The sequence below is a fragment of the Theropithecus gelada genome, chromosome 1 (genome assembly GCF_003255815.1).
Source record: "Theropithecus gelada isolate Dixy chromosome 1, Tgel_1.0, whole genome shotgun sequence".
Classification (NCBI taxonomy): Eukaryota; Metazoa; Chordata; class Mammalia; order Primates; family Cercopithecidae; genus Theropithecus; species Theropithecus gelada.
Window position 1 is genome coordinate 210,421,800 of NC_037668.1, and position 25,716 is coordinate 210,447,515.

The following is a 25,716-nucleotide window of genomic DNA, read 5'->3' on the forward strand; positions in this document are numbered from 1 at the left end:
TTTTTTGAGACGGGGTCTCGCTCTGTCTCCCGGGCTGGAGTACAGTGGCCAGATCTCGGCTCACTGCAAGCTCCGCCTCCCGGGTTCCCGCCATTCTCCTGCCTCAGCCTCCCGAGTAGCTGGGACTACAGGCGCCGCCACCGCCAGTTTTTTTGTATTTTTAATAGAGACGAGGTTTCACCATGTTCACCAGGATGGTCTCGATCTCCTGACCTCGTGATCTGCCCGTCTCGGCCTCCCAAAGTGCTGGATTACAGGCTTGAGCCACCGCGCCCGGCCCCACTTCTACTTTGAAAGCTATACATTCTATTTCTATTCTTTTGGTAGTTAACGTGGGAATTTTAACATGACATGTAAGGTATCAACTTCTAAAGTCATAGATATCTTTATCCTCCTCCAGGACAATACAAGGACCTTAAGGCCACTGCAACACTGAGCACCTGTTCCTGACTTATGCTATTATTGTCATGGATTTTCGGATTGTTCATTGATGGTACATTTTTTTTTTTTTGAGACACAGTCTTACTCTGCCGCCCAGGTTGGAATGCAGTGGCATGATCATAGCCCATTGCAGCTTTGAACTTCTAGGCTCAAGTGATCCTCTTCGCTCAGCCTCCTAAGTACCTAGAACTACAGGTACATGCCACCAAACCTGGCTGATTTTTAAAAAATTTTTGTACAGATGGGGTCTCACTATGTTACACAGGCTAGTCTTGAACTCCTGGCCTCAAGCAGTCCTCCCTTCTTGGTCTCCCAGTTTCAGGATTGCAGGTATGAGCCGCCATACCTGGCCTAGATTTCTGTACATCAATCTTGCATCTTGAAACTTTATAAAAGTCATGTATTAGTTTTAGCTGCTTTTTTGTTGGTTCCATCAGATTCTCTACACAATCAAGTCATTTTTTATACAAGGACACTTTTACATCTTCCTTTCCAATGTGGATGACTTTTTACTTATTTTTCTTACCTTTTTACACTGGATACATCCTCCAGTACAATGCTGAATAGAACCGATAACCGTGAAATCCTTGTCTTTTCCCTGATCTTAGTTAACAGAAGGATTCAGTGTGTCACCATTGAGTATGATGTTTTCTGTTTTATTCTCTAGCAGGTTGAAGAAGTTCCTCTATATTCCTAGCTCACAAAGACTTTTTTTTAAAATAAGGAATGGATTTTGGATTGTCTTTTCTACAACTATCGAGATAAATATATTGTTCTTTTTTTTTTTTTTTTTTTTTTAAGATGGAGTCTTACTGTTGTCACCTAGGCTGGAGTGTAGTGGCACAATCTCGGTTCACTGCAACCTCCGCCTCCTGGATTCAAGCGATTCTCTTGCCTTAGCCTCCTGAGCAACTGGGATTACAGGCACCCGCGACCGCGCTTGGCTAATTTTTGTATTTTTAGTAGAGAGAAGGTTTCACCATATTGGCCAGGCTGGTCTCGAACTCCCGACCTTAAGTGATCTGCCCGCCTCAGCCTCCCAAAGTGCTGGGATTACAGGTGTGAGCCACCGCGCCCGGCCTATGGTTGTTCTTTATTAGCTTTTTGATATGGTGAATTATGTGATTGTTTTAGAACATCAAGTCAGCCTTGTATACTTGAATAAACCCCACTTGGTCATGATGTATTCTTCTTTTTATATATTACTATATTTGATTTACACAATTTATTTTCGAATATTTTGCATCTAAGTTCATAAAACATAATTTCTTATAGTTTTTGTTCTTGTAATGACTTTGTCTGATGTTGGTATGAGTTATGCTGGCCCTACTAGATGAATTAAGAAGCACTCTTTCTTCTACAACTTCTGGAAGATTATGTAGAAATGATGTCAGACGGGCATGGTGGCTCACGCCCGTAATCCCAAAACTTTGGGAGGCCAAGGCAGTGGATAACCTGAGGTTGGCAGTTCGAGACCAGCCTGACCAACATGGAGAAACCCCATCTCTACTAAAAATATAAAATTATCTGGATATGGTGGCACATGCCTGTAATCCCAGCTACTTGGGAGGCTGAGGCAGGAAAATCGCTTGAACCCGGGAGGCAGAGGTTGCAGTGAGCCGAGATCACGCCATTGCACTCCAGCCTGGGCAACAAGAGCGAAACACTGTCTCAAAAAAAAAAAAAGAAAAGAAAAGAAAAAAGAAATGATGTCTCTGGTATAATTCATCAGTTAAGCCATCTGAGTCTAGAGTTTTCTTTGTGGTAAGGTTTTAAACTGCACTTTCAATTTCCTCAATCAGGCTATTTAGAGTGTCTGTTCTTGAGTAAAATCCAGTAATTTATGTCTTTCAAGGAATTTGCCCATTTTATCTAAGTTGTTCAAAATTTTTGACATACAGTTTTTAAAACATATTCCTTGATTATAATGCTAATATTCATAGAATCTCACATTTGAAACTCAGGAAAGCAGTACAAAAATGTTAATACTCAGGCTACTGCTATTGGTGTGAGTAATAAAGTCCTTTGCCTCTGACCCAGGAGTCTCATGTCTTTTACCAGCATCCATGAAACTGGAGCAGTATAGATTATTAACTTGCAAGTGGGGTAAAAATCTTATGTACTTTAGTTCTTGATGTACTTTACTTTGAACTTTTTTTAACTTTATATATAAAGTGTATTTGCATAGGCAGCCTACAGTTGGGTCTTACTTCTTTGTCCAGTCTAATCATCTGTTTTGTAAATGGGGAGTTTAGACCATTTACATGTAATGTGATTATTAACACGGTTAGGTTTAAGTCAATCATCTTCCAAATGTTCCCTCTTTGTTTCATCTATTCTTTTTCCTATTTTTTTCTGCCTTCTTTTGGATCATTTGAATATTTTTAATGATTTTACCTCCTTTGTTGGTGTTTTAGCTCTAACTCCTTGATTTGTTATCTTAATAATTGTTTTAGGGCTTGTAATATATATCTTTAACTTATCAGAGGTCTATGTTGAAATTGTCTTTTATTACTTCACACGCAATATACAAGCCTTACAATAATATACTTTAATTTCTCTTTTTCTGAACTCTATGCTAGTGCTGCCATTCATGTTACTTTTATATGTTATAAATATCATACTACATTGTTATTAATTTTCTAAACTGTTCATCCATTTTAAGAGATATTTCAACAATAAAAAAACTTATGTTCACTCATTTTATTACTATTTCTAACACTCCTTTTTCTTTTGGAGAGATCCCTATTTCGATGGCGTATCATCTTCCTTCAACTTGAAGGACGTTAACATTTCTTTCTAGTGATGAGTTCTTTCAGCTTTTGTATGTCTGAAAAAGTATTTACCTTATTTTGAAAGACACTTTCACTCAGTATATGATTCCCGGTTTGCAATGTTCTTTTAGTACTTTAAGATGTTATTCGCTGCCTTTTGGCTTGCACTGTTTCTGATGAGAACTCTGTTATAATTCTTATCTGTTCATAACCTGCCTTTCTTCTCTGTGTATGACACATATTTTTTCCCCTGGCTACCTTTTTTTTTTTTTTTTTTTTTTTTGAGACTGAGTCTTACTTTGCCACCCAGGCTGGAGTGCAATGGCACGATCTCAGCTCACTGCAATCTCTGCCTCCCAAGCTCAAGTGATTCTCCTACCTCATCCTCCCGAGTAGACCGCGCCCCACCCCCCAGCTGATTTTTGTGTTTTTAGTAGAGACGGGGTTTCACCATGTTGGCCAGGCTGGCCTTGAACTCCTGACCTCAAGTGATCTGCCTGCCTCGGCCTTCCAAAGTGCTGGTATTACAGGCATGAGCCACCACGCCCAGCACGCCCTGGCTATTTTTAAGGTTTTTTTTCTTTGTCCCAAATTTTGAGCAATTTGATGTTGTTTTCTTCATGTTTCTTCTGCTTCATCTTCACAGAATATATTCACTCTATGGGTCTTCAAAAAATTTGGGGAAATTTCGGCCACTATTTCTTCAAATGTTTTCTCTGTGCCCTCCTCTAACTCTTCTTTCTCAGAGATTCCAGTTACTTGGGTTATTAGGCTGCTTACCATTCCACCATTCACTGATGTTCTGCTTTTGTTTTTTAATTCTCTTTTCTCTCTTTTAAAAATTTGTAATAATTTCTCTTGCTAAGTATTCAAATTCACTAATCTTTCTGATGACTATTTAAAGTTAAACTGTTGGCTTGAGATTTTTGGAAGTATGATTTTGGACTGTAAGTCCAAACAAATGTGAGGGCCAGCTTACATTTACAAACTCTTAGAGGAGGATTTTTTTGCCTTTCACTCAGTATCATGATTTAAGATGGAGTCTTTTTCTTTCTTTCTTTCTTTCTTTCTTTTTTTCTGAGACAGAGCCTTACTCCGTCACCCAGGCTGGAGTGCAGTGGTGCGATCTCAGCTCACTGCAATCTCCGCCTCCTGGGTTCAAGCGATTCTCCTGCCTCAGCCTCCTGAGTAGCTGGGATTACAGGAACACGCCACCATGCCCAACAAATTTTTGTATTTTTAGTAGAGACGGGGTTTCACCATATTGGCCAGGCTGGTCTCGAACTCCTGACCTCAGGTGATCCACCCGCCTTGGTCTCCCAAAGTGCTGGGATTACAGGTGTGAGCCACCGCACCTGGCTGAGTCTTTTTATTTATTTATTTTATTGAACATTTAAAAATCTCAGCTCCCACTAGAAAAGTTTTAACATTACTCAGGTGACAGAATGAATGAAGGAGGATGGAAGATACCTTCCCATTATTTCATAGACCTCACTATGCAGGCAATTACCTCTCTCTATAAACAAAATCCATCCTATCAACTTCTCAAAGGCATTTTGTTCTATTATCAGTAGAGTCAGGGCTACTCCCTTTCTTAAAAGTTGCTTCTCGGCCGGGCGCGGTGGCTCACGCCTGTAATCCCAGCACTTTGGGAGGCTGAGGCAGGCGGATCACGAGGTCAAGAGATCGAGACCATCCTGGCTATCACGGTGAAACCCCATCTCTACTAAAAAAAATACAAAAAAATTTAGCCGGGCGTGGTGGCGGGTGCCTGTAGTCCCAGCTACTCCAGAGGCTGAGGCAGGAGAATGGGGTGAACCCGGGAGGCGGAGCTTGCAGTGAGCCGAGATCGCACCACTGCACTCCAGCCTGGGGACAGAGCGAGACTTGGTCTCAAAAAAAAAAAAAAAAAAAGTTGCTTCTCTATGGTATTAAGCATTTACAATGTTATTTTGCATCATTAGTTTATTCATTCTTCATAACACCTCGGTGAAGTGTGCAAAGCAAGAATTATTCACATTTTACAGCTGGGGAAACTGAAGCTTGAAGAATAATTTGTCCAGCATCACACTGGTAATAAGTGATAATGCCGAATTTTGAATATAAATTCTGAAGGCCTGCCAATGTGAGACGTGAGTTTGATCCTTACAGTAAATAGTTTGCTTATATATGCCTCCAATGTATATTTTTAAGCTTAAACACATTAGCTGTTTAATCTAGTTAAAAGTGTTATGATCAATACTATAGCACAGACTGTTTGAACACAGTACTCCTCAAACTTTAATGTACATACAAGCCAGTGATGATCTTGTTAAAATGCAGGTTCTGGTTTGTGAGGTCTCAAGGCTCTGCTGTGTAAAGCTCCCAGGTGAGGCTGCAGGTCTGCAGACAGAAGCATTTGAAATTGCAAGGACTTAGCAGATTTTTGCCAAACAAACAATGACTTATAATGTGAGGGGGAGTAAAGTGTGATTTAAAATGTCCTGGACTAGGGATCAGGTTATGTTGGCTCTAATCTTAAGAAAACACTTGCAGATGCTAGAACTTGGAGTGACGTTAGCAGTTTTCTAACCCAAGTTTTTCATTTTCTGCATGTATAGAAATCAAGCTTGGTCGGACGCGGTGGCTCACGCCAGTAATCCCAGCACTTTAGGAGGCTGAGGTGGGTGGATCACCTGATTTCAGTTCGAGACCAGCCTGGCTAACATAGCGAAATCCCTGTCTCCGCTAAAAATACAAAAACTTAGCTGGGCATGGTGGCGGGCACCTGTAATCCTAGCTACTCGGGAGGCTGCGACAGGAGAATCGCTTGAACCTGGGAGGCGGAGGTTGTAGTAAGCCAAGATCGTGCCACTGCACTCCAGCCTGGGCAACATGAGTGAAATTCCATCTCAAAAAAAAAAGAGGAAATCAAGCTCAGAGTGATAAGGAAAGTTGCCTGGGGTCACATAACTAGGGAACAAGAACCTGGGTCAAGCTGGCTCTAACATCAGTTCTTTTTCACGAAGCACACCGCCTCTCCAGACAGTCGTGATAATTAGAGCCGGGGCAGACTCCTTAATCTCTTAGCTTCAATATCCTTATCTTTAAAATGAGAGGCCTGGATATGAACACTAAGATTCCCCTATCGCTAATACTCGCTAGTAGTTAATCTCCCTTATTTCTCACATTGGAGAAGAGCGGAGGGAGACAAAAATGAGTCTCTCTGCTGCTGTAGAACTTTAGACCAAAGACAATTAACCCAAGCACAAAGCAGTGTTTAAAATAAAATGTCAAGTGCAAAATGTACCCTGTCCATAGTTACAAGAGAGTCCTCTGGTTCTCAGACTCTCATCAAGTGAGAAAATTGTATTGCCTTTTGCCTCATAACACTTGTATTATTTTCAGGTAAGTTGCCTTAAGGACTAAATTACCAGGGAAGACTTAGAACTTGGCTTACTTTCTGTGACTGAGACACAACAAAACTCATCATCAAATCCCTTTATCATTGCCAAGTCTTGCCGAAGGAACCTTTAGTAACTCTTCAGTGGTGGACTTCCTACACTTCCTCCACCATCTGACTGTTTTCTGTTTAGATCTTCAGGGTCCATTAAGAAGCACTAGAAAAGAGATGCTCATAGTGTAATTGACCTTTGAAAGATGTGCTTGGAGATTTCTCTTGGATAAAGAAAATGAAAGTTTCTAACAATTTTATGATTTTTCAGATAGCAAGTATATTTGTATGAATGTTCAGACAAAGATAATGAAAGCACATGACTCAATAGAATGGATAAAATTAAGAAAACGAAGATTAAAATAGAAAGGCAAAATTTCAGGCTTTCTGCCAAAATAAAACAAACTAGCCTTTTGGTACATTCGGTAGATCCGTACATCCTGATTACAATTTGAATAAACAAGGACTATTTCTTCTTTCTAGAAGTGGGATCTTGCTAACTTGACCAGGCTGGACTCAAACCCAGCAATAATAACCATTTTAAATCTCCATTTAAATCTTGATGAAGGTTTGTTCTACCAATAGGCTTTGCCCCAAGCATAGAACGTTATCTATATAACATATCTTTATACCTATATAACCACATATATATATAAAATATACCTGAGTAGCAGATTCTCAAAAGGCAATCTCATCTATGCCAGGGCTGATGCTCTCCAAATCTCTCCTCCAATCAGATCACTCTCCCTGCCCTAGATCCACAAGTTGAGTCTGACTATTGAACCTGTCCCCAAACTGAATTCACCATCTTCCCTATGACTTCTGCATACGCCTATACCTGTTCCTTTCTCTCTATTGTCTCAAGGAGTGGTACATCCACCCACTGGCCAAGTCAGGAACCTAAGAGGAAACCTAGATTCCTTTCTCTACCTTCTTCTGCCTCCATCAAATCAATTAAAATATTCTCTTCTGGCTGAGGATAGTGGCTCACTTTTGTAATTCCAGTACTTTGGGAAGCCAAAGCAGAGGATCACTTGAGTCCGGGAGTTGGGGACCAGCCTGGACAACATGATGAAACTCTGTCTTTACAAAAAAATAAAAAAATTAACCAAGTGTGGTGGTGCACACCTGTGGTCCCAGCTACTTGGGAGACTGAGGTGGGAGGACAGCTTCAGCCCAGGAGTTCGAGCCTGCAGTGAGCTATGATCATACCACTGCACTCCAGCCTGGTGACAGGGTGAGACTCCATAATAATAATAATAATAATAACAAAAAAATACAATAAAATATCCCCTTCTTTCACCTTCCAGATGTCTCTCGTGCCCATTTCCTTGACTCCATCCTCCTTGCCATTGTTCCAGCTCCCTCTTATCCTCTGCCACTGGAATGATCTTTCTAACACAGTAATCCAACCGTGTGTACCTGAGCGAATTCTCCAGTAGTTCCCCCTGACATATAGAACCAATGTTCACAGTACAGTGTGGCATATAAGGCCCCTTCTCATGGTTTGCACCAGCCCACGTGCCCATGTGTCGTTTTATTTCCTGCCATGCCCCATTGTGCCACCATTCAGGCTCAGGGTTGTAAAAGGGCTCCATGCCTTTGCACGTGTTGTTCTTTCTTCCTAAATACCAACCCCGGTTTACCAACACGGGAAACTCCTGCTTGTCTTTCACATCTCAGCTTAAATCCCACTTCCTCTGCAAAGCCTGTCTTGTCCCATTGAGTCAGACCTGATTCCAATCTTCCTATACAACCTCACATTTGCACACACTCCCATTAATGCTCTTAAATTATTGCACTAGAGCTCTTCATGTGTGTGATTCTCTCCTCATTAGCTCATAAGCTCCTTGAAGGTGAGAACACTTTACTTTCTTCTTGGTATCACCAGTACCTACCATGGTGCTTGGTACTTAGAATAGGCACAAAAATATTTGCTGAATAGAGACATGAATGAATAATATTGATATATATCACTCATCACTCCTTTTTAACCTGCCTTATCCAAATTGCTTGGCTGAGCCAGAACTGATTAGGAGAAAATTCTAAAAATTCCACCTTTGTTACATGGGAATATTCCTAAATTGGAGTGGCCCAAGGAGGTGGGTCATTTGAAAACAAAAGTTGAAACTACTTTTCCCCAAGCACGTGTTTGGAAAATTATTTTGCTTTATGTTTCCTTATGGTCTCTTGGAGAGAATCATTAGACTAAATACAAGAGTTGCATCAGAGGAGATTTGAATACCTTGGATCAGAATCAACTAGCTAAAATGAGATAGACTGAGAATACTGCTTTAAGAAACAGTATTATAGTGACTCAGAAGTCTGAAATCAGATGGATCTATGTTTGAATCCTGATTGCAACATTTACCAGTTGTAGGCTGATTTACTTATTGATGCCACAGTGATTTTCTTTTAATGGCCTACTATGTGCCAGGCATAGTTCCAGATTCTGGGGACAGTGAAAGCTAACATTAGTGAAGCATTTAGCACACACTTGGCAAATATCATGCTCTTAACATGTGGTAGATATTATTATTACTAAATCCATACCAGTACAGACATCCAAAATTCAAACAGTGACGCTCCAAGAAACCATAAATATACCAGTGGCATTAAAGATGTTCTTAAGGAATTATTCGAGCTACCACCCGAGTCCCAGTCAAAATTAAAGTCTTTGCCCACCTCTCTCACTTCCTCATTCTCTTCTAGCACTGTGTCCTGGTCTTCATCATCTAATATCCTACATCCTAACCAGTCAAGCCTTTCCATTTTTCAAAAGTCTGAATTTCATCTCCCTACTCAGAACCCAAACTCAGATTCATCAAGTCTATCTCAGACATTGCCCGAATCAAACAATTGGCACAAATGAATATTCATGAATGGGTGAACTTAACCCTGCATGCCCTCCAGCCTCCCAATCCTCACTGGAATGTCAGAGTGTGCTCCTGGGGCTATCTTAGCTTGAGTGGATCCTGAAGGGCATGTCTGGCTGCATCCCTAGAGATTCAAATTTATCAAAATGGAACGGAAGAAAGTCAGGTGGGAGACATTGCTAGAAAACGAGAGAATAACTGAGGGTGACATTAGGAGACAGAGTAAAAAACCAAGGAATGCAGGAACCAGGGAAATGGGACTGGACCCTGGGTGGACTGAGCCAATGGGAGGAGACTTCTGGGAATGCCTGGGGTTCCCAGACGTTCAGGGTTGCTGCTGTCTAAGTGTTTACCGGACTGTGATACACAGGTAGCCTGTCGAATCATTTACACTCTTAATGAAGAACTTAGCCATCTAAACAGCTCTCCGGCTAGTGGAGTGTTTGGAACACAGTTTTTGAGCTGATAAACTTCTGATACTCCTTGCCATCCGAAATTTCAAAAGGACCTATCTCCTTCCCCCTCTCTTTCCCTCCTTGCTGCCCCTTCACCCCAATCTCTCTAAAATACATGCAAACGTGGATGGTAAAAAAAGTTCAGGCCGGGTGCAGTGGCTCACATCTGTAATCTCAGCACTTTCGGAGGCAGAGGTGGGTGGATCACTTGAGGTCAGGAGTTCAAGACCAGCCTGGCCAACAGGGTGAAACCCCGTCTCTAAAAAAAATTAGCTGAGCATGGTGGTGTGCACCTGTAATCCCAGCTACTTGGTAGGCTGAGGCAAAAGAATTGCTTGAACCTGGGAGGGGGAGGTTGCAGTGAGCCAAGATTGTGCCACTGCACTCCAGCCTGGGCAACAGAGCGAGACTCTGTCTCAAAAAAAAAAAAAAAAAAAAAAAGGTCAATCAACATTACTGAGACAACACCGCATTTAGGAATGAGGATCTCCATGCAGTGATATAGAAAGATATCCAAGATGCAGCATTACATTAAAAAAGGAAGTTGTACCATAGTCGTATAGTTTAATCCTATTTAAGTTTTTTAAAAATAATAGTTATGAGTGAATATGCATAGAAAAATTCTGAAATGATCACAAGAATCTGTTCACATTGGTTGTATGGCTAGGAAAAAGCATTACATTTATAAATGCACACTTATAAAAAACAAATGATTGGCCGGGCGCGGTGGCTCAAGCCTGTAATCCCAGAACTTTGGGAGGCCGAGACGGGCGGATCACAAGGTCAGGAGATTGAGACCATCCTGGCTAACACGGTAAAACCCCGTCTCTACTAAAAAATACAAAAAACTAGCCGGGCGAGGTGGCGGGCGCCTGTAGTCCCAGCTACTCGGGAGGCTGAGGCAGGAGAATGGCATGAACCCGGGAGGCGGAGCTTGCAGTGAGCCGAGATCTGGCCACTGCACTCCAGCCTGGGTGACAGAGCGAGACTCTGTCTCAAAAAAAAAAAAAAACAAAAAAAACCCCAAATGATTAAGCACTATTGAACAGCAGCATTTGCATTAGATCAAGCACTATTGAACAGCTGCATTTGCACACCACCCACCTGCACTTTCTTCACTTTTTAAAGGGGCTCTGCACTTCATGGCAACGCAAGAGAATGGTAAACATCATCAACAGGAAAGAGAATGTGGGTTGGTGCAGGAATCAGTGCTGAAAATGCCAAGGATGTCTTGTTGTGTTAAGTCTGTTCTTAACAATAAGTAACAATTATTGGATTGAATTTTATCTTTTGTTATTTTACCTACACTGCCTTCGGGCTCTGTGGAAAAGACCTAGGTGTCTTAACTGACGGCAAGTTCAATAGAAGCTTCTGTAGGCGGAAAAAAAATCAAATGCAAAGTTAAATTGCATTAATAGATGTGACGTTCAGTTGTTGATAATGTAGTATTCTTTGAGCTGGCGAGAATGCAGCTAGTAATAAAGGCTATCATTTATTATAAATGTAACATGTACTCATTGTACAAAGAAAAACAAATAGTACAAAATTGTATGAAATAAACACAACTTAGTTCCCCCATCTTTCCACCCTTCCTATTCCCCACAGTTCTCTGATAGGAACAGTTTGGGATGTTTTCTTCCAGATGCAAACATTTCATAGACATATAATTTTCTTACATCTTGCGATCATTCTTGCAATTTGCTTTTCATTTCTAAATCACAAACATCAAAATTGAGAGGTGTTCGATAATCATTAATCAGTCCCCTACACATGGACATTTGTCTGGATCTGTACAGTAGATTCAAAAAGCAGAATTTCTGAGTCAAAGGGTACAATTACAATTTTTGATAAGTAGTAACAAATCCTTTCCAAATAGGTTGCATCAAAATCACCTTTTGGAAACAGTATGAAGTTTCATACTTCATACTGCATGTTTATGTCTGAAGCAAGTATAATCACCCCCCATTACACATGAGGAAACTGTGGTTTACAGAGATTAAATAACATACTGCATACATCTGCATGTTTCAGAAACATGCAGAAGTTTGTCCAGAAAAAAATTAAGAAGGCAATATGACATAGCTGTTGAATGTGTAGGTTTTGTAATAATAAATAATTCTTAATAGATGCTATTATGGTGAAGAACCCTCCCACCTCGGCCCCTGAGTCAGTAGGACCACAGGTGCTTAGACATCTTCTCTGGAGCTCCAGAAGAAAGGTGGAGCTACTAATGGGTAGAAGTTACATCACTTCTTCCAAAACTAAGATGAATTCGGGGGACCATAGATTGTTCAATCTGGTGAACTTTAAGAACAAAGGATACCAAATTATGACTCCTAAACTTGACACTGAGTCATGAAGGGGCCATGCAAGGGAGAGTCTCTAAAGTTTAAGCTTCAGTAAATCCACCTTCAGATGAGTCACTGTGAGACCCTGAACTTCCTAGGACTGAAAACTTATATTCTGGGTCACAGCAGCTATGCCAGAGGTCTAGAAATAATGCAAGTAAGCAAGGTATTTATTTTTTTGTGTGTTTTTTGTTTTTTGTTTTTGTTTTTGTTTTTGTCTTTAATAGTGTTCTTTAGTTGACTCCTATACTGGGTGGGAGTTCAGACTAGATAACATTTACCAGCTCTTACATGTCTATGTCTCGTGAATCTGAAAGTTGTTGGTATACATCAAAATACCCTAAATCTATGTATCATGAAGGAGAAGAAAGAACAGGTAATTTACACGAGTCATTCTTCCTTAAATGATTAATAGTACCTAAAATTAAGGTTTCTTTTAGGAACAAGGACTGCACGATGATGTGGTACAGTGGAGAATGGGAAAGAAGACTGATAGGGTCTCAGGCAAGATGAGAGGGGGGTTTGAAGATTAATACCGTGGAAGGAAGAAGGCAGCGGAGAAGCAGACAAGCAAGGTGTGAGTATCCCTGGCAGGGAGTGGGATTCTTAAGCAAGTCAAGAACATTTCAGAGATTCTGATTCTGATTCTTGGGTCTCCTGGAATTTTTCATAACCTTGAGGTGAAGAAATGGCTGGGTGAGAGTTGACCTGAAACAAAGGCCTGAAGAGGAGCCTGTGGAAATGGAATTGTGACCCCTAACTGTGGCTCTGTCACTAACTAGTAGATCTCAACTAAGTCCCATAATCCCTTAGCAGTGGTTAGCAACAGCCCTGGGGTCAAGTTCTAGGTTTTACCATCTATGAGTTACCTGAGTTTGGGCAAGTTATTTAATCTCTGTAAACCACAGTTTCCGCATGTGTAATGGGGGGTGATTATACTTGCTTCAGACATAAACTTGCTGTGAGATTTAATTAGCTAGCATTCAAAGCATTCCCAGAGTTCCTTACAGAAAGTGTCCAATAAGTGTTAGCTATATTTGTTAGTTTTTTTTTTTTTTTTAAGTATGGACATCTATATGCACTGTTTTTGTTTTTGTTTTTTTTTTGCTATCAGGTGTAATGAAAATTCAAACTGTACGAAGGAAGGTCCTTGCTTTCCAGGAGTGTGTGATCTTCTAAGGCAAATAACATGTAATTATTTATGATTCAAGGCAGTATTTGTTAGTTAAACATAACTGGCATTCGAAAGGTTTTTGAAATACAGAGGTGAGTCACTTCGGGCTAAAATTATCAGGAGGTGTTTTAGAGAAGGCATTTCAGATGGGCCTCTAAAGACAGGCAGAATTTTAAAAATTGAAATTTGTGAGATATACTGAAAGAATCACGATCCAGTCCAAATTGTTAGGGCAACAGAGAAACGCACAGTTCATTTTTAAACAGCTTTGTTGAGATATAGTTGGCATAAAATGAACTGTGCATATTTAAAATGTACAATTTGATATGTACATATATCCCTGCAAAACCATAACTGCAATCAAGATAATGAACATATCACCCAAAAGTTTTCTTATGCCACTTTGAAATCCTTCCTTCCCACCCACACCCAGGCCTTCCCAATTTCCAGGCAACGACCAATCTGTGCTGTCAGTGTAAATTTGCTTGCATTTTCTGGAATTTTATGTAAGTGTAATCATACGATATGAACTTTTTTATGTGTGCCTTATTACACTCCACATAATGATGTTGAGATAGTTCATTCCTTTTTATTGTTGAATAGTACTCTATTCATGAATTTACAATTGTTCTTCCATTTTTCCATTGATGAAGATTCAGGCTGTTTCCAGTTTTTGGTTATTGCAAATAAAGCTGTTATGAACACTGATGTCCAAATGCTGGTATGGACACACACTTTTCTCCTGGATAAACACCTCGAGTGGAACGGCTAAATTATATAGCATATGTCTAACTGTTTAAGAAACTGTCAAACTGTTTTCCTAAGTAGTTCTACCATTTTACATTCCCACCGACAATGTATGGGAATTCCAGTTTCTCCATAACCTTCCCAACACTTGATATGTTCAGACTTTTAGAGTTTAGATATTTTTATTGGTGGGTAGTTGTAGCTCATCGTGGTTTTAATTTGCATTTTTCTAACGACTAATAATGTTGACCATATTTTCATATGCTTATTTTCCATTAGTGTGTGCTCTGATCTATCTTTTAAAGTCTTTTGCCAACCTTTTATTCAGATTGATTATTTTCTTATTGTTGCATTTAGAGAGTTCTTTATGTATTTTGGATGTAAGTCCATTGTTGGATATGTGATTTGAAAATATTTTTATTATTTTTACACATTACTGTGTTCAATTTGCTAATATTTTGTTGTGGGTTTTTGCATCTGTGTTAATGAGGAAAATTGGTCTGTAGTTTTCTTTTTTTTTTTTTTTGCATTATCTTTGTCTGATTTTGGTGCCAATGTAATGCTGGCCTCTTGAAATGAGCTGGGAAGTGTTCCTTCTATTTCTGTTTTCTGGAAGAGATTGTGCAGGACTAGAGTTATTTCTTTCAATATTTGGTAGATTTTGCCACTAAAGCCATCTGAACCTGGAGATTTCTTAGTAAAACTGATTTTTGTACATCTATCTTATATTCAACCTACAGCTTTGATAAGCCAACTTATTAGTTCTAGTAGCTTTTTTGAAGTTTCCATCATATTTTCTACATAGATGATTATGTCTATAAATAAACACATTTTTACTTCTTCTTTTTCAATCTGGCTATTTCTTTGCCTTGCCTGTTTCTTTCCATTTCTTTTTCAATACCAGTACAACATTGAATATAAGTTGTGAGAGCAGACATATGGTTTTGTTCCTGATTGTAGGGGAAAAGCATTCAGATTTTCAACATTAAGAACGGTGTTGGTTGAAGGTTTTTTCATAGATACCCTTTATCAGGCTCCCTTCTATTCTAGTTCGCTGAGAATTTTATCTGTAATGGATGTTAGATTTTGTTAAATGCTTTTTCATATCTATTGAGATGATCATATGGTATTTCTCTTTTAGTCCACTAATATGATAAATTAAATTAATTGATTTTTGGATATTAAACCAATCCTGCATTTCTGGAATAAACCATTTGATCATCATGAAACCAATTTACTAAAATTTTGTTAAGAATTTTTGCAACTATTTTCATGAAGGATATTGATCTATAGTTTGTGTTGTGAAAGAGAGCCGTCTATTTCATCTAAGTTGTTGAATTTATTGTCATACAGTATAGATATGAAAGTATAATACAGATATAAAAGAATAATAAGTGAATATTAAAATATTCACATATTAAGAATGTTCTTAATAGTAATATTCACATATTATTCTTTTAATATCTATAAAAACTGCAGTAATACCACCTCGTTCATTTCTGATATGTATAATTGGTGTCTTCTTTCTTTTTTCAGTGTAGTTTGAAGCATATCAATTTTACTGGTTTCCTCAAAGAACTAGCTTTGAGCTTATTGGTTTTCTCCCTTGAGTTTATGAATTTCAATGATTTCTACTTTGATCTTTATTATGCCTTTTCTTTTGCATACTTTACTTTGCCCCTTTTTTCTAGTTTATTAAGGTGGCAGCTGAGGTCACTGATATAAAATCCTTCTTTTCTAATATGGGCATTTAGTGCTATAAATTTCCTCCTAAGTCCCGCTTTAGTGGTATCCTGCAAATTCTTTACTTTTCATGCAGTTAAAAATCACTTTCTAAAATTCTTTTAAATTTTTTTCTTCGATCCATGGGTTAACTAAAAATGTATTATTGAATTTCAAGTATCCAAGGAATTTTCAGAGATCTTTCTGTTACTGATTACTAACTTAATTCCATTGTTATCTGAGAACACTCACTTTAAGATTGAATTCTTTTACATTTACTGAGAGTTGTTTTACAGCCCTGAAAATGACCTGTCTTGATTTTCATGCGGGTTCCCCATAACCTCCAAGTCCCATTGAGGTGACCCCAAAGGGCTCATAATGAAAGCCTGCACACACAGTGAGTCTCATTATAGAAGAGGAACACTGAGCTTGCGCCGCAGGACTTTTATAGCAACCAAAAGCAAGACTTTTTTGCTTGGGAGTAGATATCACTGCCTTTGTCAAGGCTGTACATTGCAAACACAACCCTGAGAAATGGGCGGGGTAAAGCGCTGTCAGGGTCCTATCATTTCTGGCAGACCAGGAAGAATGTGCAGGCATATTCAGGACAGATGGTGAATTGTTCTTTCAGCAAACTCACTGAAGCTCTTTTCATTCTTTTGGATTATTTTTTCTTTCTGTGTTTCATTTTGGGTTGTTTCTATTGCTATGCTTTCGAAGTTCACTAATCTCTTCTCCAGTGTCTAATCTTCCCTTAATACCATTCAGTGTATTCTTCTTCTCAGACATTTTAGTTTTCATCTCTGGAAGTTTTATTTGAGTCTTTTAAAATGTATCTTTCATATCTGTATTTAAGTTTTTGAACATATGGAATATAGTCATAGAAACTGTTTTAATGTCCTTATCTGCTAACTTTAACATCTGTCAGTCCTAAGTCAATTTCAATTGATTTATAGTCTCATTATTATGGGTGTGTTTTCCTGTCTCTTGGTATGTCTGGTAATCTTTTAATTTTAATTTTTTTTATTTTTTGAGACGGAGTCTTACTGTATCACCAGGCTGGAGTGCAGTGACACGCTCGTGGCTCACTGCAGCCTCCGCTTCCTGGGTTCAAGTGATTCTCCTGCCTCATCCTCCCAAGTAGCTGGGATTACAGGCACCCACCACCATGCCCAGCTAATTTTTGTGTTTTCAGTAGAGACAGGGTTTCACCATGTTGGTCAGGCTGGTCTCAAACTCCTGACCTCAGGTGATCCACCCACCTCGGCTCCCTACAGTGCTGGGATTACAGGTGTGAGTTACCACGCCCCGCCATACCTGGTAATCTTGTATTGAATGTCAGGTATTATGATGTTTTATTTTGTTGGGTGCTGGATATTTTTGTATGCTATAAATATTCTTGAGCTATGTTTTGTGATGCAGGAACTTGGAAATGGTTTTAATCTTTTGGGTCTTGTTTTTATGATTTGGTTAACCAGCTTAGAACAATGCTCTGTTTAGGAGTAATCATTCTGCCCTGCTGAGGCAAGACCTTCCTAAGTATTCTACTCAGTGCTCTGTGAATGATCCGTTTTTCCCAGTCCCGTGGTGGGAGGCAGTGTTTGTTTTAGGAAGAATTATCTCAGTTCACCATACTTCACCTTGGCCAGAAGTGGAAGTCCCCTTACTAATTTCTTGACTTTGTTACTTCTTCAAGTCCTTTTGTTTTTTCCTGTTCTCCCACTTCAGATACTCCAGTTACTTGGATACTAAACTGCTTGAAGACTTCTCACAACTCAGAGATCCTTCCTCCCTCCCTCCCTTCCTTCCTTTTTTTTGAGGCAGAGTCTCACTTTGTCGCCCAGATCGGAGGGCAGTGGTGCGATCTTGGCTCACTGCAACTTCCACCTCCCAGTTCAAGCGATTCTTCTGCCTCAGTCTCCCGAGTAGCTGGGATTACAGGTGCCACCACCATGCCCGGCTATTTTTGTATTTTTAGTAGAGACAGGGTTTCACCTTGTTGGCCAGGCTGGTCTTGAACTCCTGCCTCCAGGTGATCGGCCCACCTTGGCCTCTCAAAGTGCTGGGATTACAGGCGTGAGCCACTGCGCCTGGCCGTGCTCATTTCTTAAGCCTGTTTTCTTTCTGTGCGTTTCATATTGGATTTTTTCTATTGCTATGCCTTCAAGTTCACTCATCTTTTCTAATGTAGTGTCTATAGGCAAACGCGCCTAGTGTATTTTAAAATTTCAGATGTAGTTTTCATCTCCAGATATTAAATTTTTTATATCTCCTCTGTCTCTTCTTGTCATGTTCAATCTCTCCTCTAGCTTCTTAAATATATGGAATATAGCAATAATCACTCTTCTAACGTTCCTTTCTACTAATTCTATAATCTGTGTCAATTCTAGGTCAGTTTTGATTGATGGATTGTTCTCATTATGGATGATACGTGTCAGTTGCTTTGCACACCTGTGAAAAATTTGGTAACATTTCACAGGTGGCAGAAATTGCAAATTTTACGTTTGGGTGAAATTTGATTGTTGAATGTTTTCATATTCTTATAGATAAAATTTTTGAGCTTTGATCTGGGACATGGTTAAGTTACTTGGAAACTATTATTTTCAGGTCATGTTTCTCAGGTTTTGCAGGCGGGACCAGTACAACATTTAATCAAGAGCTAATTTCCCTCCAGGTCGGAGTACTCTGATGCTTTGTGGATTATAAGGTTTTCCACCCTGGCTGATGGAAACAGGAACTATTCCTGGCCCTTTATGAATTCAAGAATCATTCCTTCTATTCCTTTCGGTACCTTCTTTCTTTGGCCTCAGACAGTTTCCTCTCATGTATTCACTGATCAGATTCCAGGGGACAGCAAATCTCCAGGATTTTCTCTCTTTGCAGCTCTATTTTCTCCTGCAATTGGCCTTGCAAATTCTGATGTTTGGTCTCTCTGAACTCTCAGTTTACGGAGACCAGTAAGCTGTGCCTGGGTACCCCTCTATTGCATTGCATCTGGAAATTTTTCTCTAGGCTGTAAGCTGGGGCAATTACAGTACTCACATTTATTTTCTGCCTCTGAGGGTTCATTGTCCCTCTTTGCCTGATGACTAATGTCTTGAAAACCGTTGTTTTATGTGTTTTTTTCCCCCAGGCTTTAGTTGTTTCAGGCAGGATGGTAAATCTGGTGCTGTTTTTTCCATCTTATCTAGAACTTTAAGTCCCCACAGTTAATTTTTGAAAACTAAGTTGAACAACGTAGCACTTTTTGTAATTGTAGATCCAGTTTCTTTTCTTTCTTTCTTTCTTCTTTCTTTTTTTCTTTTCTTTTCTTTTTTTTTTTTTGAGATGGAATTTTGCTCTTGTTGCCCAGGCTGGAGTGCAGTGGTGCGATTTCTGCTCACTGCAACCTCTGCCTCCCGGGTTCAAGCGATTCTCCTGCCTCAGCCTCCCAAGTAGCTGGGATTACAGATGCATGCCACCACAGCCAACTTTTTTTTTTTTTTTTTAAGTTTCAACATATTGGCCAGGCTGGTCTTGAACTCCTGACCTCAGGTGATCCACCCACCTCGGCCTCCCAAAGTGCTGGGATAACAGGCATGAGCCACCGCGCCCAGCCCCAGTTTCTAATAGTTAAAGTTTATTGATCAACTTGTTTCAAGAGTATGATTTTAATCCAATATATAAACTCTAAATTTTACATTTAAATCCAAGTAAATTAGCTCAGTCACTATTTCCAGGGATATTACTTCTTTCAACAAATGTTTGAGCACCACTACGTGGTGGACACGCCTGTAGTTACTGGGGTCTACTACTGTGGACCAGACAAAATCCCTGTGTTCGAGGAATTTACATCCCAGTGAGAAGGTTTTTGAAAATGTTAATGCGGCCGGGCGCGGTGACTCACACCTGTAATCCCCACTTTTGAAGGCCAAGGCGGGCGGATCACCTGAGGTCGGGAGTTCAAGACCAGCCTGACCAACATGGAGAAACCTCATCTCTACTAAAAATACAAAATTAGGCGGGCGTGGTGGCACATGCCTGTAGTCCCAGCTACTTGGGAGGCTGAGGCAGGAGAATCGCTTGAACCCGAGAGGCAGAGGTTGCAGTGAGCTGAGACCATGCCCTTGCACTCCAGCCTGGGCAACAAGAGCAAAGCTCCATCACCGGGAAAAAAAAAAAAAAAGTGAATGCAATCTATTTGCTGATTGTTAGTCTTTCTGCATAAAGCCCCAAACAGTAACGGAGAGTGATATCAAAATTCTAAGGAACAATGATAAATCCAGACAAACTAAACTTGAAACATGCCCACAAATTAGTAGCCCTGAATCACAAAAAATTCTGTAGCATCTGTGGGCAACGTTTATTCAGTTGAGATATAAACTGAATTAGAGGTAGGCATCCTATCAGCTCATTTGGTGCCTAAGGCAACCTCTGGTTTACAGTAGTTGCTCAATACATTTTTGATTAAAAATTTTCAGCCTACTGATCCCAAGGGTCCTCATTTTGCTTCCTCTGGCGGCATAACTGATAGGGAACAGCTAGCCAGCACTAGTGGGATGAAAAGGCGTTAAGTGCAACCCACAGGGCGACATGGAAATACAACACGAAGCTGGCCCCTTGCCCTTCATTGTCAGCTCTCTTAAATTTATGCCCAGCAGGTGAGAGCTGACACTTCCTGCCTTTGGTTTGGTTCCTGACATTTTAATAGATGGATCCAAATCCTGTGCCTCGATTTCCCCAGGTGAGGGTGGGGAGGAGAGAAGGAAGAGGGGATTCTGTAGCTTTGAAACTTTACTCCATGGGGGGCTGTATGTATGTATATGTGTGAGAGAGCCAGAGGAAGAGAAACGGGGCGGGGTGGGGGGAGAGAGACAGAGATGAGAGAGGTATGAGAGACACAGGAGACAGATACAGATGAGCGAGAGAAAGAGAGACACGAGAGAGAGACAGACGAGAGAGAGAGAGAGAGAGAGACAGAGGAGAGGAGAGAGAGACACACAAGAGACAGACGAGAGACAGTGAGACACAAGAGACAGAGATGAGAGGAGAGAGAGACACACAAGAGACAGACGAGAGACAGTGAGACACAAGAGACAGAGATGAGAGGAGAGAGAGACACGTGAGAGAGAGAGACACGGGAAAGCGAGACAGAGATGAGAGAGATATATGAGAGAGACACGGGAGAAAGAGGGACAGAGATGAGAGAGAGACACGAGAGAGAGAGAGACGAGAGAGAGACACGGGAAAGAGGGACAGATGAGCGGAGAGACAGGCACGAGAGACAGATGAGAGAGAGAAGAGAGATCTCCAATGAATATGTGGGAATATATGGAAAACGCGAATTCCGAATATTTGGAAAATCTGGCTGTGCTGGGGTGGTCAGGGACCCAGCCTCTCGGGTGGCCCTCCCCTGGCCCGCGATCACCCACCCGGGACACCGACGGACCCCGCGCAGCGAACCAGCCGCTCTCAGAGCGTGGGTGGCAGGCGTGGTTCTGCTCGGGCCCGGCCGCACCCCACGCGTTCCCGGAGGCCTCGGCGGAAGGCGTGCAGGCGGCGTCAGGGCGGCGGCTGCAGGGGAAACCGTGGAGGGGCCCGGCGCCCCGTCAGCCCGCACGTGCTCGGGGCGGGGCTGGCTGCGCCTCTATGGGTGGGGCTGGGGGCGGCGGCGGCGGGGGCGCGGCCGGGCGGCCACGTGACGGGCGGCGCGGCTATTAAGCCGCGCGGCAGCTGCTCGCAGCCGGAGCTGGTGCTTCGCCCGAGACCCAGCGCCCAGGCGTGCAGCCCCGAGAGGAGTCGCGCGAAGGTCACCCCGCGCCCGCCGCCCCCCGCCCGCCACCCGCCACCTCCGTGGGTCCATTTGCCCGTCAGCCCGTGCGTCCGAGCTCCTCGCGCCCCGCCGCAGCCCCGGCCAACCGAGCGCCATGAACCAGATAGAGCCCGGCGTGCAGTACAACTACGTGTACGACGAGGATGAGTACATGATCCAGGAGGAGGAGTGGGACCGCGACCTGCTCCTGGACCCGGCCTGGGAGAAGCAGCAGAGGAAGGTCAGCAGGGCCCCGCGGGCCGCGCGCGCGTGGTGGGGCCGGGTCCCCCGCGGGGCTCCCGTGCGCGTGGCCGCGTGGCCTGGCGACTGGCGAGAGGGCGCTTTGTGGAGGTGCTGTGCTGTCCTGTGCCCTCGCAGCCCCGGGGGCCCCTTAGAAAAGAGGACACGTCCGGGGACAGGCAGGACACTGGGCGTCGTGTGAGTGCGCGCGCGTGTGTTAGCAGCATCGGAGCCACAGATGTGGTTCTGTTCCTCACACCAGCCCGCGTTAGACCAGGATCTGAAGGGGTCTCTGGTCTGCTCCTGACCCCTTGAGTCTGTGACCGAGTTACTCTCCTGGCCCGTTTATGTCCTTTTACCCTAGCCTCTCTCTTCCCCATTGAAAGAAGCAAAAGAACATCAGCTTCATTGCAGTTTCCACCGGGCAGCCTCTAGAGTCATGGAAAGTCATTTATTCAATCTTTTGGGTTCCTTGGAGAGGGATGTTGTGTGAACACTAGACATTTACCGATAGTCACAATTATTTCACACTCTATTTATAGTTCATTGAGGTAAGCACACAGGGACGAAGGAGTCAGCCAGCTTCTGAAAGCTCCCTCCCCGTTTTGATTGGCGCTCTCTGGGGGCCCAGTGGAACATTCCACTATTTCAAGGTTTCCTCTTGATCCTCTTGGCTGGAATAAATAGGGAATGCTCACCAGGAGGCTTAATCCCGCCTCTTACTTGACTAGGCAGGGAGCCTGCTTGGGTCAGGCATGACAACAGAGACCTGCTAACCCAACCTTAAGATAAGAGGGTTATGGTAAAAGCCAAACGCTCTGAGCTTTTTTCCCCCTATTTTTCTGGGCGTGGGGCAAGATAGATTTCCCTTCTAAGGGCCTGCTTTAAGTGGATAGCCTGTGGTGACCATAGCGTGTATGGGAATCTCTGTATAATTGGCTCTGTAGTTGATTGTGCAATAGTATTTGGTGAATAGGAGTGTGATGGTGAACACACATCCCAAACTCCTCTCGCAGCAAACAGCGTTAGCTGGAAGGAGAGATAATTATCAAATAACCAAGCACTATTTTTATATCAGGATGTCTCTTGTCTACCCTCTCTCCTAAAATACCATTTACTATTATTATTTGAAAGCTCTAATTTAGCTACATTTCAGTCTCTCCCCGAGTTTCTTAAGGCTTTTACCATCCCTACCTTTTTTAGAAAATGGGAGTAATAAATAGAAACAACAAAACTTCAAGCCGTCTACCGCTGTTTAAAGTACTGATTGTGAAGGAAGCACATAGCTTGAGGATTCCTAATGTGTCATCTGGACCAGCTGATGCGTCATCCATCAGCACGAAGTTAAAAAGTGACCTTAATTTTTGGCAGTGAGTGTTTTTTTAAAATAATTTCCCCAAATTTTGATTACTGCACTTTTCGTGGATTAAAAAAACGTAACTCCCTAACTCCCGGTCTTGTTTTAAAAAATTGCTTTCTTATGAGGAACTGTAAAATAGCTAAGGAATTGGACAGGTAGTCCGCCCATCATTTTTGAAAGTGATCGTCTAATCACAATGCTTTCTGTTGCCTTTTTTTTTTTTTTTTTTTTAAGTACAGTACAATAGCAGGATAGAAGTAATGACAGTTTCTGGAGGCCACATTGACATCCCTTCGACCATATTTAATCTTTTAATATATTTGCAGTATTTTTTTGATATATGGCTTTTAATTATTTTAGGTTTGGGATTCCCATGTTGACTGTATTATTATAATTGCATAGCACTTGAAGTAAAGTTGATTTACTTCAAGTAAATTTACTTAAGTAAAGTTGAAGTAAAAATGACATACTTCCAGATCCCAGTCCAAAATAATGTTAAAAAGTTTAACATGATAATTTTTTTTTTCTTAAGATAGTTTGAATGTTGCACATGCATGGGGGGAGTAAAAACTACATTAGGACAGATCTAGAAGATTCTCTATTTCTACTCTCGATCCTCTATTTCTACTTTTGGTATAGACCCTGCTCAAGTCAGTAAAATAATATGGAACTGTGAGCTCAGTGCAGCCAGAGCAGTGGCCTCTATTTATGTCCTATGAGACAAACTGCTGGAACCGGACGAGGCTAAAATGCCATTGTTTCTATTGTGGGCTACCTTCTCCACACTTGCCATTTCGGTGATATGCTGGGTATGAGATCTGTCAACAGATGCTGGTAGCACATGATGACGTCCGTGGTGTCATAATGGATGTGATGCCTAATTATATCTACAATTCAGAGAGTCTCATGGGCTATGGTAATCCTTGCTCTGTGGTGTGGAATGAAAGCCTTGCTGTAGAAGGACTTTATAAAGTGTGATGTGTTTTATAAGAGAAGGGAATCCAGAAGATAGTGGGATTAGCATGAGTGCGAATAGGTGTTTCAACGTGTCTACCTTCTCTTTCAAGAGTGTGTTAGGAAGAGTGTGTTACACACAAGAGTATGTAAATAGGGTTAGGAGTATTTATTTCTATAAAGAAGTATTTTGCTTCATACAACTCATGGGTAGAAGAAAATTGCCTGCAGTCTTACAGATATGATATATATATACACACACACACATATATTGTATATATAATATATAATGTTTAGAGTTGGGATTTTGCTCTGTTGCCCAGGCTGGAGTGCAGTGGCATAATAATAGCTCACTGCAGCCTCGACCTCTTGGGGTCAAGTGACCTCCATGATGTTGAGGCATGCACCACCACACATGGCTAATTTTTTAATTTTAAAAACTTTTTTGTAGAGACAGGGTCTCACTGTGTTGCCCAGGCAGGTCTTGAACTCCTGGCCATTCTCCCACCTTGGCCTCCTAAAGCGCTGATACTAAGGATATGAGCCACCATGCTCAGCCCCAGATACAATATTTTAAGACACTGAAATGCTGAGGCACACTCTTGGAGTGAGAATGTTTTACCATATAGAACACAGTTTAGGGATATCAATTTCTAAGTAAATTGGGACCTCTTCAGTGGACTGTTGAAACTTTCAGAGTGTTGGCGTCTAGAAGTAAACGTCTCCTGGAACCAAGGAACACATTGAGCTTGTACCTCAACTGAAGCCTATTTGGGAGGTGACTTGTCAGAGCAGCAATGCTGAATATGTTTGCTATCTTCACAAGCTCAGGGCGCTGTCCTTAACTGTACTGGGAGGCTACAGCAGACCTTTTAAGGAAACGAAATATGTTTCGATACGTAAAAGATCCTTATGTCCGTAATCGGTACACGGCTTGATAATCGATAAACTTTTCTAAGTGTTCTGATTGTTTTTAATAGTCCCTAAAGAAATTCAGATTCTTCTGCACTCTTCACAGTTGAGATGGCTGGATTCACCTTGGAGCACCTCCTGTCAGTCTGGCATTTAGGCGAACGTGTTACCATGTCGGGTCAGGCAGCCTGGCAGGATGCGTGTGCAGAGGCAGCCGCCCACGGGGTCCGGATTAAATAGGGAGCCTGGGAGCCTTCGAGTTGCCCCTGCCCTTGTTCTGTGGGCAGCAGCTGCTGATTTAGAGCACAAGGTGAAGGCTCTTCCTGCCTAATGACACATACTCTTGCATGAATTTTTCCTAGGAGAAAAGGCACTAATTGTTTGTTCCAACGATCAACAAAAAGCTTGTGACATTTCTCAGATTTGTGAGACCCAGATGAGTCGAAGCTCTGCCTGGTACCCGACTACAGTTGAATCACTAAATGTTTC

The 25,716-nt window shown here is 41.6% G+C and overlaps 1 protein-coding gene across 1 annotated transcript in view; it reads left to right on the top strand.

Moving 5' to 3' along the window:
- Positions 1-21,655: 21,655 nt before the first annotated feature.
- The window catches only part of ACTN2 (actinin alpha 2), a 75,511-nt gene continuing 71,450 nt past the window's right edge, over positions 21,656-25,716 (top strand). Inside the window, 1 exon segment of the mRNA XM_025402614.1 lies at positions 21,656-22,002. Coding sequence (XP_025258399.1) covers positions 21,877-22,002 — 126 coding nt within the window. The 5' untranslated portion in view covers positions 21,656-21,876.